General features: G+C 39.4%; 1 protein-coding gene across 3 annotated transcripts in view; it reads right to left on the reverse strand.

Moving 5' to 3' along the window:
* Fkbp5 (FK506 binding protein 5) overlaps nucleotides 1-15,809 on the reverse strand; it is a 103,360-nt gene that overhangs the window by 60,457 nt on the left and 27,094 nt on the right. For all 3 annotated transcript variants that reach the window (XM_005389562.2, XM_013516903.1, XM_013516904.1), the window contains exon 2: nucleotides 1,425-1,549. In XM_005389562.2, coding sequence (XP_005389619.1) covers nucleotides 1,425-1,549 — 125 coding nt within the window. The remainder of the gene's footprint in view (nucleotides 1-1,424; nucleotides 1,550-15,809) is intronic.

Here is a 15,809-nt window from a genome sequence, read left to right on the forward strand (position 1 = left end):
GGTTAGGGACCTTGTCCTCTGAATATGGGCAATCTGAAAAGATGAGGTAGGAGATGCTGAAGATAGCTGCAGAATCTCCAGTCTCTAGAAGCACCCTGGTGTTTGGAATGAGTAATTATAATTAAAAGGTTGGGACCCCCCCCCCCAGAAGATAGCATGATATAAATCCATAGCATAAAGCCCTTATTCTATAGCTGCTGGTCCCCAAATTTGGTTTGGCACATAGCAAGCTAACAGGAATGCATGTATATTCAAAAGAGATCCAGGCACAAAAGAAACGCTTTCACATTAGTAAGATTAAACAAAACAAATTCATATTGCTGACACAGGAGGTATTAAAACTAGCTGTAATACTTAGAGTGAGTAAGATGATCTTTTCAAAAACAAAACAGCTCTATAAAACTTGTATCTGTAACACTGGGATAGGAGAAATAACTACCTAAAGTGATTAAAGCCTTTTGAACCTCTCTCAGCTTCAGTGTATTAACTTATAAAACGGAAGAATCAACACCATTGAGAGATACAAATAAAAACAGGTGAAAGTGATTAACTGCACATTAAAAAAATATATGTTTGCCAGGTGTGGTGGCAAATGGCTATAATCCCAGCACTCAGAAAGCTGAGGCCAGCCTGGGCCACATAGCGAGTTCAAGGCCAGCCTGAAGTATAAGGCGAGACCCTGTCTCAAAATAAAAAACAAAAAACAAACCGTGTGTGTGTGTATATGTTTTAGTAAGTAGGAAAGCAAACTCAACAGTAAGATATTATGGGATGATGCCCACATATTCACTGCACACAGGAACATTATTAGTATGGGTCTTTGTTTTTTCTTTTCTTGGAGACAGGGTCTCACTATGCAGAGCAGGCTGGCCTTAAACTCACTTATGTAGTCCAGGCAGGGCTTGAACTCCTGATGATCCTCCTCCCTCAGCCTTCCAAGTGCTGGGATTACAGGTGTGCACCATCATGGCCTGTCACTATTAGTATGGTTAAAAATCCTTCTGAATTTTACAATTTAACTTTTCCCCTTCTAAAAGTTTTCAAAACTGTCATTAACTAGCTTTAGCATACTTTTATAAATGATATATTAAGTTAGTAGCTCATTTGTATACTCTGAGACTACTGAGAAGCAGCCTTTTGGAGCCAGACATAACTTGGACCTGAACCCCAGGATCTGCACTTACTGAGATGTATGATATCGGGGCAAGTTAATTTAACTAGCTCAGCCTCAGTTTCAGCATCTACAATCTGGGATTAAAAATGAAAACCTCAGAGTTAAGAAGAGGAAGAAATAAGAATCTAGCTGTAGTTTTTGGCACTTAGTAAGGCTTAATAAATATTATCCATCCCCACACATAAAAGTTTTATAAACAATCTTTGAGACAGCAGGTTTCCCTGTGTGTCTTTTGCTTGTGTGGCCTCACCTTTAATACCCCTCTGTCTTTTTTGGGGGTGACATCCTCTCCGTGTTCAGCAACAGTGGCTGCTGGGCTTTCTCCACTGTTCTTGGCACCTTCATCAGTAGTCATTGTCTTTGTAAGTAGGAAACCTGCCAGAAGAAACATATTTTAGCTAGGGAAAATATTACTTCTTTATGCATATTAAATGCCCCTGGAAACTGAGCTTCGCTCCACCTAAGACTTATTTAGGGCCCATTTATTTAGGGCCACTACAGGTTAGACATTGAAAAGGGAAAGAAAAGCATTTATGACCACGTATTGATGTCATGAGCTAAATAAAATATCACCTGATTCCTCCATTTCTCACCTAGCTCTGGTCCCAAATTAAAGCACAATATGTTAGGTTTGCCAACGGTTACATTGCTTAACATGATTACACAGAAGGGAGCAGTCCTCTCAAAACTTTGCAAATATTCTTTTCCAAAGTCATATTCTCAAAATGAAGAACGTATCAGGTGGCCTGGTGAAAGAAGTGGCACAGTATCACAGTGGAAAACAGAACAGGCTCGGGAGTCTGACAGAGAGCGCCTGAGTCCAAGCCCCGGCTACTGATGTTCTGCACTCAATCCTACTGAGCCCTGGTTTCTCATTTGGAAAATAGGTGCAGTACAATGTTAGCATTACAGTGAGGCTTCAGCGACATACAATATGTGATGCGATTGACACCTTAGAAATTCGGCCTTTGACGCTGACAGAGTCTGCTGTGGGACCACATTTTTCATCTCCTGCTCAGAATACCCGGAGAACAGGTTCTTCCCGGTGTGCTCAAAGCAGTTCCCAGTGCGAGCCCAACCTAACTCTAGCCAGACTAGACCGACTCCTCTTCCAGAACAGCCCGTAAGGCGGAAGGCGTTCGCTCTTCCGTAGCCATGCGCAGTTACTCTCGTTCTCCCCTCCACACGCCTTCATCATACTAACCTTGACCCTGCATGTGTGGCTTATTCTGCCCTTTTCTGTACTTCCTTAGCTCTTCCCTGAACTGGCTGTCCATAATCTATCTGTCAAAGACTAGGCCTGACAGATGTTAAGGCTCTTGAGAGCAAGGGCTACACTTTTGTATTCAGATCCCCTAGGATCCCTGAACCTTTCAGAATGGTAAGTCAGAAAGAGCAAGAAATTCAGAACTTCAATGTTCTTCCCCTGCTTCTTACAATCTGTTTGCTATGGGCTACTTTAACTTCTTCAAGTCTTTTTTCCCTACCTATGTAATTACAATAAAAATATCTACCTTCACAGGGCCACCTGGATTAAATGATTTATTATATACTTTTAAAGCATGCTATGAAAAAATTAGCTAGCGTTGTTGTCAGTCACCTGACACTTCTTCATGCAAGGCAAACGGATGTGACCAACAGGCTCATCAGTAAGCTAAACAAATACACCTGGCCACCTGCATGATGAATTCCACACTGCTCCCCGCTTGAGCAGGGAAAATCAGAAATGAACCATTTGTAAAGGCATTCCATATTAGGCTAATAATGGATTTAAGGTTCCCTCAAGTCACCACCGAGGGCCTCTGTCTACAGTCAAAAAGAGCTATTTTGCACTTCTGAAAATTCTTACAGATACTGTCAATATTTAGACAACTAAAACATATATTGCAGTGTTTTAAGTCATTTTCAAATGACCTAAGTTTACTCCAGTGTCAACAGAGACCCAAATCAAATCAGCTTGTGGGCTGAGGGTGGGAGGTATAGCTCAGCAGCACAGCGCCTCCCTGGCAAGCGCAAGGTCATGAGTTCAATTCCTGGTACCAAAAAAAAAAAAAAAAAAGAATCAAATTGCCTGTGCCCAAGAATCTTCAAAGGGAAAACCAAAAAAAAAAAAAAAAAAAAGAATCAAATTGCCTGTGCCCAAGAATCTTCAAAGGGAAAACCAAAATCCCAGGGTCTAACCCCGTTTGCTTTATTTTCTAAGATTGTTTACCAAACATAAAAGATCCAAATATTTGGCTCAAGATAAGTGAAAGGCCAGAACAAGTCATCCCCAAGCAACAAAAATTAAGTACCTGGCTCTACACAGTGTGAGGCTAGGTAATCAGGAAAATTAGATAAACAGGGCTGGTTCTCAGCTCTAGAAATCTACCCTGTTTTAGGGGGGCGGGTTAGCAGGAATCAAACTCGGAACTTTGTTCTTGCCAGGTGGGTGCTGTGGCACTACACTATCTTCCCAGCCCCCAAACCCACCACTTACAACACATTTTTCTGATGCACTGAAACTTGTAGAAGGCACCTCAACAACAGAGGGAAAAATCATCTAAATATTTTGGGGGCCATGAAAAAATGTATGCATGCAAAAACAGTTCCCGGGGCTTCACCAATCAACTAACATCCATTAAAGGACCCCTGGAGAAATTCAAGGCATTGAGCAAGTTAAAGACATCAGGTGAAAGTTCATGGAGAAAAAAAAGACAGCCACACCTTCTCAAAGTATCACCCTACTGGTGATTACTTATTAAGAAAAAAAAGGAAAAAGGAGAAGGGGCCCCGTGGTGTGTGCCTGCAATCCCAGCTGCTCAGGAGGCTAAGGGTAGAGGGTTGCAAGTTTCAGGTTGTGTTGTATGAAAGGAGAGAAGGTTAGCAAGATAGAGGTCAGCCTGCGCAACTTAGTAAGATCCATTTTAAAAAGGCAATAGAAAAAGAAAAAAAAAAAAAAAGGAAAATAGACCTTCCCAGCGAGGTGATCCCATCACTTAACAAGTGACTTGCATAACCAAACTCTGACACCAGTACTGAGACAAACTCATTACTGTGCCTCTGGACATGACATCATAGGAACTATGTATCCCCTATGTGGTGAATTCCTATCAAAAACAGTTCACTGGATCTAAGCAAGAAGGAAAAAACCCAGCATGATGGCACATATCCGTAATCCCAGTGCTCAGGAGGCTGAGGCAGGAGGACTGCTATGAGTTTTAGGCCAGCCTGGGATATACAGTGAGTTAAAGACCAGCCTGAACTACACAGCAAGACCCTGTCTCAAACAAATAAACAAACAAAACACAAAAAATAAGAAACAATAAAAGACAATATTAGATTATGGAGCATTCTACAAGACAACCGATCTAGATTCCTCAAAAAAATGTTACTATTATAAAGGATCAAGGGGAGGGGAGATACTGTTTGTTCTAGATTAAAGGAATCAAGTGTAATAGGTAAACCTGGGCTAGATCCACAATTAGGAAGACAAAATGCCTAAAACAATATTGTCGGGAGAATTGGAAAAACTGGAAAAACAGACTGTATATTAACTTATTGCTGTATGAGTGTCCAAATAGTATTGTGATTTTTTGTGTGTGTGATTTTTTTTTTTTTTACATAGACTAATATACTTGTTTTTAGGGGATACATGCTGAAGTACTTAGGGGTAAGGTGTCATTAATGTCTGCCACTTCTTTTTAACTTTTTTGTTTAAATTTCTTAACTGATACATAAAAACATAAAAGTTGTGCTCTGCCACTTATTTTGTTTTTTTTTTTTTGGTCTTTTTGAGACAGTCTCGCTATGCAGTTCAGGTTGGCCTCGAGCTTACTTCATAGCCCAGGCTGGTCTCAAACTCGAAACAATCCTCCTGCCTCAGCCTCCCCAGTGCTGGGATTACAGGCGTGCGCCACCATGCCTGGGTGCCACTTATTTCTAAATTATATAGGCAATGCTTTCTTTTGAATAGTCACCATTTGGAGTTCAGCAAAATTTTTGAATGAAAAAATTGTCAAACAAGAAAGTGTTTGGTGAAACTTGCTGCTCTGCAAACAATGACTTGCTTAAAATCAAATCAAGAGGGAACCTGTGTAAACTGATCTCACTTTGTAAGTCCTGTTTGCCAAAGGAATCTACTCTTCATTTTTCCTTCTAACATTTCAAGGGATGCAGTAATCTGCAAGGGTGACTCTTGTCAGTACTACTGAGCTGGTATGACGAAAAAGTACTATGAATAATTAAGACATAAAAACAAGAAGAAAATTTTTTTCTGAGGTTTCAAAGGCAAATCTGAGAGAAGAAATTGAATTTTCAACATACTTCCTCTTAATTATATTGAGGTTGTTAGGAATGTATGTCTTTATAAAGAAACAAAATGAGGCCAGGAACATAGCTCAGGGGCACAGCGCCTGCCTCACAAGTACAAGGTCCTGAGTTTGATTCCTGGTACCCGCCCCCCACAAAAAAGAAAAAAGAAACAGAACAAAAATTCGTTTCACTTTATTGAGCACTATACAAAAAGACAGTAAAAACAGACAGTTCTTTAAAACAAAGCAAGTTTCACTGCTTTTATGAGAGTTTTCTTTTTCCCTCCAACCTAGATTTATTGTGTGGATTTAAAATCACTATGTAGCTATGGATATTAATCTATGACAAAGTTTACTGTGCTGATCTGTCCAAAGGGGGAAAATTGCTATCCGGTACATAGGAAAGGGAACACACAGTTCATTCTGTTATGGACATGCCAGATAAGCATGCACTCTCCAAAGAGCTAGTCAGCAAACACCCGAGACATCACAGAAAAATGAGAACACGCTCAGCATTTCACCAACAGTGTGCTGAAAACTGCAGTTCACATAACTAAATTACTAGATGCCCTCAAATGAGAAGTTACTTTAAAGCCTTGTCCACTATGTCCCATACATTTACTGTGATGTTCCCTCTGTTAGAATACAGGTATCTTACACCAGCCCACACCGTGTTTAACAGGACAGTATGCAGAAAGAAGACAAGGACATAGGAACTGGCTATTTTGTTAGAAGCACTGAAAATGGTATCAGCATTCTTTCCAAGCACCACAGACTCTTGGCTTCCTATAACTAAAACATGAAAGAAGGACAGAAGACCTAGGGAAGAGGTAAACGTAGGCTTTTTAATGAAATGCAATGCAAGCGAATCTTAACTTTGAAAAATTTTGTAAGGCTGGACTAGAAAGCCCCCAAATAAATTTCAGCCGCAGGCTTCTCTCAAACATTCTAGTCCAGTAACACAGGAGTAACAGGAATAGTTACCTACTGCAGATAAGACACACATCCACAGAGATAAATACTGTGTGTATGCAAAGGAAACAAGATCACGAACAGACTGCACCTACATGAACCATACACTTTATTTATCCAAGTTTCTTTTCTCCACAGTGCAGGGAGGGGTTGGGAAGATAAAGAAAAATACTAGTATACACACTCATATACTAGTATTTATTTTTAAGATAAAGCATGAGACGCTACAGATAAAGCCCCAGTGAGCAAGTGCTAAAAGGCTCACCACCTCAGGAAATACAAAATAAAATCACAACACAATATCACCGCATACCTATTAGGATGCTATTATTACAGGGAGTGTAGGTTGCTTATAGTTTGCTACTTCATTGCTTTGCTGCCTTCTGCCTGCCATGAACTACTACTTCTCTGCCATGCCCCTCTACCATGCTACTCTGCCCTGGAGCCAGCTAACAATGAACTGAAACCTCTACAAACTGAGCCAAGCTGGGCATGACGGCACACACTTGTAATCCCAGCACTCGGGAGGCTGAGGCAGGAGGATCGTTGCGAGTTCCAGACCAGCCTGGGCTACAAAGTGAGCTCAAGGCCAGCCTGAACTGCATAGGGAAACCTTGTCTCAAAAATGAAAAAAAAAAAAAAAAGACCAACTGTGAGCCAATTATACCTTTCTTCTTCTTCTTTTTTTTTTTTTTTAAAGGGGAAGGCACACTGGAGAAAACATTTGGTGAGAATGGGGAAATGAGAAATCTTTGTGCATTGCTGATGGGAATGTAAAATGGTGCAGCCTCTCTGGAAAACAGTTTGGTGGTTCTTCAAAAGGTTAAAGAGAATTACCACAGAATCCATCTCCTCCACTCCTGGATCTATACAGTGTATACAGACCCAAGAGAACTGAAAGGAGGGACTGAAACAGACACTTGCACACCAGCATTCAAAGGAGCACTATTAACAGTGGCCAAAATGTGGAAACAGTGCAAGTGTCCACCATCAGCTGAAGGGATAAACAAAATGTGTGAATGTATATCACATAATGAATATTGTCACACAATGAATATTATCAAGCCATTAAAAGGGGGACATTCTAACATAGGTTACAACATGGGTGAACTTTCAAAATATTATTCTTAATGTGAAATAATCCAGATACACAACATTGTGAATGTACTTACTGCCAATGACTTGTACACTTAAGACGGTTAAAGTAATAGATTTCATGTTATACATATTTTTCAGAACAGAAAAAGAAACAGATACAAACCCGAGGCTAGAACTGACAGAAAAAGAGAGCGCGTCAGCCAGACTTCTTTCTCCTTCTGCTGCCCTTGACCCTCCTACCTTTCTCTCACATTTCCAGTGCACAGCGCTTTCTAGCAGTAAAATAGGGCCTCTATAGGTGATTACAACACCAGATCTTCCTGGGCCAGAGGCTCTGAGGCAGCCAGTGAGGAAGACGGGTGAGGAAAGAGAACCTTAAATGATCTACCGTCTTAAAGCTGCAAATTATTTCTTCCTTTATCTCTTAAACACACACAGTATTTTGGCAAACTCACTTTTCGTATCACTGCAAGTAATTGCTGAAGAAAGCAAACAGACCACATTAATGCATCTGGCTAGTTAGATAAATGACTATCTTTAAATAGGTAAAAGGCAAGCCAGGTGCAGACAGCACACACATGTGATACCCCATATTCAGAAGGCTGAGGCAAGAGGACTGCAAGTTCAAGGCCACCCTGGGGAACTTGAGACACTGTCTCAAAATAAAAATGTAGCTGGGATGTATGTAGCTCAGGGGTAAAGTATCCCTGGGTTTCATCTCTAGTATCACAAAAATGAATAAATAGAATGCAAAAGGTTATATTAAGGTAAACAAACAAAAAACCCAGAAAATATTAATTATCTGAATGTTACCATTATATTAAAAAGCAAACCTGAATGTAGTATTTTCCCTCTTGATATGAGTTTACCCTATTTGGGCTCAAAAGAGACCGAAAACATATTAAGTCCTCAACTTTCACTAAGATGACAGTAGAAAGGTTTGTTTTAGTTTGTAAAAGTCTAACTAAGCTGGGGAAAAAAAAGGTGTATACCATTGAACTAGAACTTTGGGGGAATTCCCGGAAGCTAGAAAGTAGATGAGATTATTATAGACAGCTAAGGTAGGCAGAAATATTACAGGCAGTCAGACAGGGCTTGGCCCCTGAGGGCGTCAGTGCAGAGGTTGAGAACACATTACACCTGTGGCTGGAGGCGCCTCTGTCAAAGGCCAGGCCTCAAGACAAAGACAAAACGACCAGGCCTACATGTCTTCCTAGAGATGAGCAATAAAGACTGTACTATAATTGATAGCACTTGCTCCAATAAAGCCTAGATAGACATCAGTCACCCAGGTGGGTGACCAGGTCTTCTTTTCATACACACTTGCTATGTAAATTGCTTCCCCATTGGATCACTATTACGTAAGCAGTTATACTTGTAATCTTATGGGTTAATCATAATTTTGACCTATTTTGTACCCAACTCATGGTTTTGCCCTATAAAACTTCCTCTGTGAAGTGGGATCTTTGGCAATGCACTTTCAGGTCCCCACCTGTCTCTCGGGAGCTATCTCTCTCAATAAATTTTTCCTACTCTTACCCTCCGTTGTTCCTTAGAATTCATTCTTCAATTTGGGGAACGTGCACTCGGTGAATCTGACATCCAGCAGGTTGGGAGTTATATTATTCCCCTATGTCAAGATCACACTGAGAAGGGAACAAAGAAAAGCAAAATGCCTTCCCAATATCAACTGTGGGCACAGCTCCTCCCTAGGGAGCCCGGAGAAGGCCTGAGGCAGGGTGGGGTGGGGTGGGAAGGCCTAGCGGTGGGCCCGGCCTTTTGAAGCCCGTTGGAGGAGAGTAGGAGCCGTGTCTGCGTTTGGATCAGGTGCCAGGGAAGTTTCTTTTCCTTCAGAGTGCCGTGTGCCTCCCATCGTCTTCCCTCAGGGAGACACAATCTTCTTTACTCCCAGAGCCGCTGGGCTTTGCTCTCATTTTCCCTCTTTGACTTTCTGCTGTACATCTAGGTTCTCTTCGATGGAGTTTTTGGATTATCATTTGACTACCAGCAATGTTCAATATTTTATTTAATCTGTCCAAGGGATTAAAAATTTGTAATGATTATTTCTGCATATTCATTATTTAGTTGGTCATATTTCTTAGCACTTTTATTTTGTGGGTGCAATTTTCTCTCAAATCTTTCTGAGGATACTAGAGTGAAATGAGACATTGCCAATGAATAAGTATTTGGCTAAATAATTTTTTAGGGGGGAAAAAAAACTTGATTTTGTATAATCCCTAGCAATTTTTCCAATGGTGATGGTAAAGGCTAAGACGGTCAGAACTAGAAATAAAAGAAAGGTAGTATAAAAGTTAAGTAGAAGGGGAATGTATAAAGATTAAAAAAGTGGCAAGTGAGATGTTTGATATTTTCACAACAAACAAAAGAAGGCTTTTGGTAAAAGGAATGCAAGAACAAAGGGTTCAGAGGGAAGAACAGACACGACTAAATGTATGTAAGAAAAAAGTCAAGAAGAAATGAAAAAGTAGTGATTTAAGAAAGGGAAGAGCACAAATATAGATTTGCTCACTGATTAAATATTTACAGATTGGTTGTTTCAGCTAATTAATTGCATGGGTAAATAAAAGTATTTCAGAGTTTTTCCTGGAGAAGATGGTCACAGGAATGCTTAAATAAAACTGGGCAAATGCACACTTAAAAATATTATGTGGTCTTGGAAAAGGATAAGATAAATCTATATAGTAAAGAATTATTTAGCTAAAAGGTTAAGCTTTAAAAAATCAAACAACTGAACTGGGAAAGAAGTCTATAAATGTTCATCCACTACAAACTTAGAATACCACTATGATAAATGAAATATATTTATACTGCTTTGTGTCTGGTGATGATGTGGTCCTCTGACACATTAAAAAAGTCAGCTGCTGATGTCACAATGATATATTACATATGATATAAACAACATGGTATATCGTAATTTTCAGAAGCCAACCATATTCCCAGTTTCTTGTAGATTTCACTGGGTGCAATCATCTTAGAGTATTAGATTATAGTTATGCTAATATTACATATGCCATGCCAGAATGTCTTTTTCATAACTGTTTTCCCTCCTGGCTCAAAGCTAAACTAGGCTGGGCGTGGCGGCATAACCTATAATCCCAGCACTCAAGAGGCAGGGGCAGGAGGATTGCCATGAGTTCAAAGCCAGCCTGGGCTACATAGTAAGTTCAAGGCCAGCCTGGAAGACACAGTGAGACCTTGTCTCACCCCCACCCAAAAAAAGGACAGCTAAACTGAAACTATCATTAATATGGAACAGGTGAGGTCTTAGCTATCCCAGATAAACAATCTCATACACACAAAAAAGGGCAAGATATCCAAGATATAATATTAAGTGCATCAGAGTTGCAGAATGATTTGTAATACGACCCTATTTTTAGGAGGAAAAGTAGGTGAGTGTATGTATTAGTTGATACGTAGGAGAGGAAGTGTGCAAAGATATTCACCAAACAGGCCCCCTCTGCTAAACCAGTGTTATCTCTGGAGAAGACTTGGAAAGAGCAGGGGTAAGAGAGAATTTTTCCTTCTTAAAAATCTTACTCTCATAATTAAATGGTTTAATATTGTTATATTACTTTCATGACGTTTTCAAATTTAGAAAAAAAGATCAAACGCTTAAAGGGTCCACTTATCAGGACTTCTGTTTTTTTCTTTTCATGTAATTCAGCATTTCCGAGTGCCTTCTAAGGAGAGCAAAAGCGCTCTGGCTGGGGCACGCGGAGCAAGAGGCGGGTGTGACACACCCAGAAGGCACCAGGGACGAGGCCTGAGGTCAGGAGACGGTGTGGGTAGCTGTTACACACGGGGGAGTCATCAGATTCTACGTGGTAATTGAGATAAAAGCACTGCAGTAATTATAACTAAGCAAACAAAATGGTGATTCTCAAACTTTTAATGTGTAAGTCTCACTTCCAGTTACTAGTACTTTTGGCAGGAACACAGGTAGTTTTAAAAGCTTAAACATGAACCAACCACGGTGGTGGATGCCTGTAATCTGTGAGGATGAAACAGGAGGATTGTAAATTCAAGCCCTGCTGGGCAATTTAACTGCAAGTTCAAGCCCTGCCGGGCCACTTAACAAGACTTTGTCTTGAAATAAAAAATTTTTAAAAGGCTGGAGACGTAGTTCAGTGTGACGGCCCTGTGCTCAACCTAGTACTACAAAACAAAAACAGAACAAAGCAAATCTCAAACATCATCGCTAAGGAAACCAATAATACTGCTGTGATTGATTAAAAAGATATGTATCAATTTAGAAAATATCTAAGTTATTGCCCAGTTCCATTCTTCAAATAAAACCCACCAAGCGGCATGGCACACACTTGTAATCCCAGCACTTGAGAGGCTAGGCAGAAGGATCGCCACAAATTGGAGGTCAGCCTGGACTACACAGCAAGAATGTCTCCAAAAAAAGAAAAAAGAAAAAAACCAAAACCCTTTACTGTTGAAATACCATCAACAATTGACTATATTACTTCTCTAAATTTATTTTGGCAGGGCATCACGGCACACACCTACAATCCCAGCACCTCAGGAGGCTGAGGCAGGAAGACTGTCGTGAGTTTGAGGTCAGCCTGGGCTACACAGTGAGTTCAAGGTCAGCTGGAACTACATAGTGAGACTCTGTCTATAAATATACACATACACACATACATACATGCATAAATTTAATCTGAAAAATCTAATCTAGAAAGTATACTGTGCCTGTGTTAATCATTAAAGTAAAAACAGTACTTGGTTCTAATCAGAAATGGCAATCAAGAAAATTCAACCATAATAAAATGTCTAAAGAGCATTAAGTATCTGTGCATATGTAATACACAGATCTATCTTATTAATTAGTTACACGGGGATAGTCAAGAACAGAGGACCACTGCTCACTGCCAGTCTCTGACTGTACATTAAGTGACAACTGGAGGAAGACATGGTTCAGAGTGAGGATGCAGAGACAAAACCTAGGTTCAGACTTGTGTGTAAAACTGCATTCTCTCGTGACACAGTACTGTCGCACTGAAACACTGTAATATAAATTATGCAGATTTTAAAACACAGCTTTCCTGAACATCTCCCAAATTCCATTATATATCAAAGAAGAAAACTGTACAAGACTAGCATTTTGAGTTGGGTGCAGTGGCACACACCTGTAATTCCAGCTACTTAGGAGAAGACTGCAAGTCTGAAGCCAGCCTAGGGAACTTAATGAGACGCTGTCCCAAAATACATAAAAAGGGCTGGAATGTAGCTGAGAGCACTCCTGGGTTTGATCCCCAGTACTTTCCAAAAAGAAAAAAAGAACAGCATTTTATAACAAAAAATGCTAAGTAATGATTTCCTTATAGCATATTTTAAGATGGATTAAAAATAAATTTTGAGGGGCTGGGGATTTAGCTCAGTGGCACAGCGCCTGCCTGGCAAGTGTGAGGTCGTGAGTTCAATTCCTGGTACTGAAAAAAAACCAAAAAAAAAAAAAAAAAAACAAACACAAACAAAAATAAATTTTGGATTATTTCAAAGAAAAAGTTTATTGTACTTTAAAGAGGAGCAAAATGTAATGTGTAACATCTATTTGTATACCTTTGTGGGCACAAAGGAGAAAAAAACAATAGCATTTTTGGCCTGTGAACCAATCCTATGTAGAAAGAAAAATCTTGGCCACCTTAAATCCCCACCAGGGAAGGCTGACTCAGATCCACCAGTAACTATCTGCGGAATCTTGGCCTTCATTCAGTTTTTCCATGTGTACATTTCAGGGTTTTCGACTAAAATGGTATTCCAATTCTAATACTTACATTTAGGATTACTTTTCAATGAACAAATAGCGTTTTGTAGTAACCATGGACAACCATATTATCTGTGAATAAACAATTTTATTTCTTCTTTGCTACTTTAGATTTTTTTAAAAAAAATTTCTTGTCGTATCACACTGGTTAGAAATTCCAGTAGATGCCAAATAGAAATGGTGATGGTGGACATCTCACCTTGTTCCTGGCCTTAGAGGGAAAATGTATGTTCTTTCAGCAATCACTATTCAGCTACTGGTTTCTTATAGATGCTGTTTATCAGACTGAGGAAGGGCCCATCTTTTCCCAGTTTGCTGAGATTTTATTAGCAAGGCATGTTGCATTTTATTAAATAGTTTCCCCACATCTACTGAGATGATCATCTAATGTCTTTTTTACTTTTTAATGTGCCATGTGACATTGGTTTTCAAATGTTAAATCAGTCTTACATACCCTGGACAAAACTCTTTTGGTTATTGTATTTTATTGTTTTTATATCTTGTTGGATTCAGTTTGCTAAAATTTTGCAACTATGTTCCTACAGGATATTGGTATATAATTTCCTTTCCTTGCAATGAAATTGTCTGGTTTGGCCATGAGGGTAATACCAGCGTCACAGAGTGAGTTAACAATTTTATGGAAGAGCTGGAGTATAACTGATGTTATGACTTCCTAAAATATTTGGTAGACACCTCAGGGAAGCCATTCAGGCCTATGGTTTTCTTTGTGGGAATTCAATTTCTTTAATAAGTAAAGCCCTTTTCAGGTTATCCATTTCTTCCAAGTGAGCGTTTGCATTTTATATCTTTCATGGATGCTTATTTTATAAGGATGCCTAATATACTGGTATAATGTAATTCAAATTATTTTTTAATCCTTCTAATTATAAGATCTGTAGCTTTGTGACATACTTCATTACTGATACTGATAATTTGTATTTCTTTTTTCCTGATCAGTCAGCTTGAGCTAGATTCTGATAGTTTTATCAGTCATCTCAAAGAGCCAATTATTTCTTCACAACTATTTTCCTGTTTTCTAGTTCACTGACTTAGGCTTTTATCTTTAACCTATTTCTTCTGTTTTTGAGTTTCATTTTTTTGAGTTTCATTTTTTTCTTGTTTGTCTAGCACCCACCTCATACAGGGGATCGAACCCAGGGCACTCTTACCACTAAGCTGCACCTTTGACCTCTTTTATTTTGACACAGGTTCTTGTTAAGTTGCCTAGGCTGGCCTCAAGCTTGTAATCCTCCTGCCTCAGCCTCCTGAGTTTCTTAAGATAGAAGCTGAGGACACTGATTTATGACTTTACTTCTCCAATACAGGCATTTGTTGCTGTAATTTTCCTTTGAGCACTGCATTAACTATGATCCACAAATTCATTATGATTTGTATTCAGTACAAAATATTTGCTAAATTCACATTCATTTTTCTTCAACCTATGGGTTCCTTAGAGATGTGTTAGTTTCTAAATAGAGTAAAACCTTGGATTACAAGTAACTTCTGTAGGTATTCTACAAGACAAGCAGACAGTTCTAAAAAATTTTAACTTGATAAACAAGCAACGGCTGGCAATGTGAGAAGTACATGATGCCAAACGTCACATGATCACCAACTGAGCCAGTGGTTCCTCTCACTCTCTTCTTCCCACTCACCCATCTCTCTCTCCCTCTCCCTCTGTGGGACTATGGGTGACCGTCTCCCGACAGCAACAGGTTATGGAGGAAATCTCCTGTGCAGAGGAGGAGAATAAGGCAGGGAAATCCCTTATTTCAAATGAGATTAGGGAGATGTGTAAAATGTGGTAAACAGTGCAAAACTGTGTAGAAAAGCCACACCCAAATAAGGCTGTAGCAGTGTGAGCAATGAATCTAACAACACCACAATGTCGCATTTCTGTGAAATCCTCAAAAAGAAGCAAAAGCAAGTGTCACTGGGTAAGTTCCTTGTTAAAGTTGCACAAAATGAAAAACATTCCACTGAGCCAAAGGACAGCAGTGATTTCATTAGTGATAGTAAAAGTCGGCCTACACAATAACCCTCCTCTCTTCTCTCCCTCACCCCAGCCACAAAGGTTTCAGATGTTAAGGGCAGGTTAGGGGTGTTTTTCTTCATATTTTGTATTTTATTATTATGTATTGTATTACAGTATTATAATCATGTTTATGTGAATATTTTGGGGTTGTAGAATGAAACCTCTCAGTTTTCATTATTTCTTATTGGGAAATTCACTTTGACATGCCAGTGCTTTGGATTACGAGCACGTTTCAGGAAAGAATTATGCTCATAAACCAAGGTTTTATTGTGTTTAGGATTTTCCTAGGTACCTTTCTGTCACTGATTTTTAATTATCTTTGTTTGGAGTACATAATTTGTGACAAGTCACTTTAAAAGTCATTGACACTGTTTTATGAACAAAATGTGATCCTCACAAATGCCCTGTGTGCATCTGGAAAGTATGTATGTATGTATGTGC

Source organism: Chinchilla lanigera, unplaced genomic scaffold (genome assembly GCF_000276665.1).
Source record: "Chinchilla lanigera isolate Chin_1 unplaced genomic scaffold, ChiLan1.0 scaffold00036, whole genome shotgun sequence".
NCBI lineage: Eukaryota > Metazoa > Chordata > Mammalia > Rodentia > Chinchillidae > Chinchilla > Chinchilla lanigera.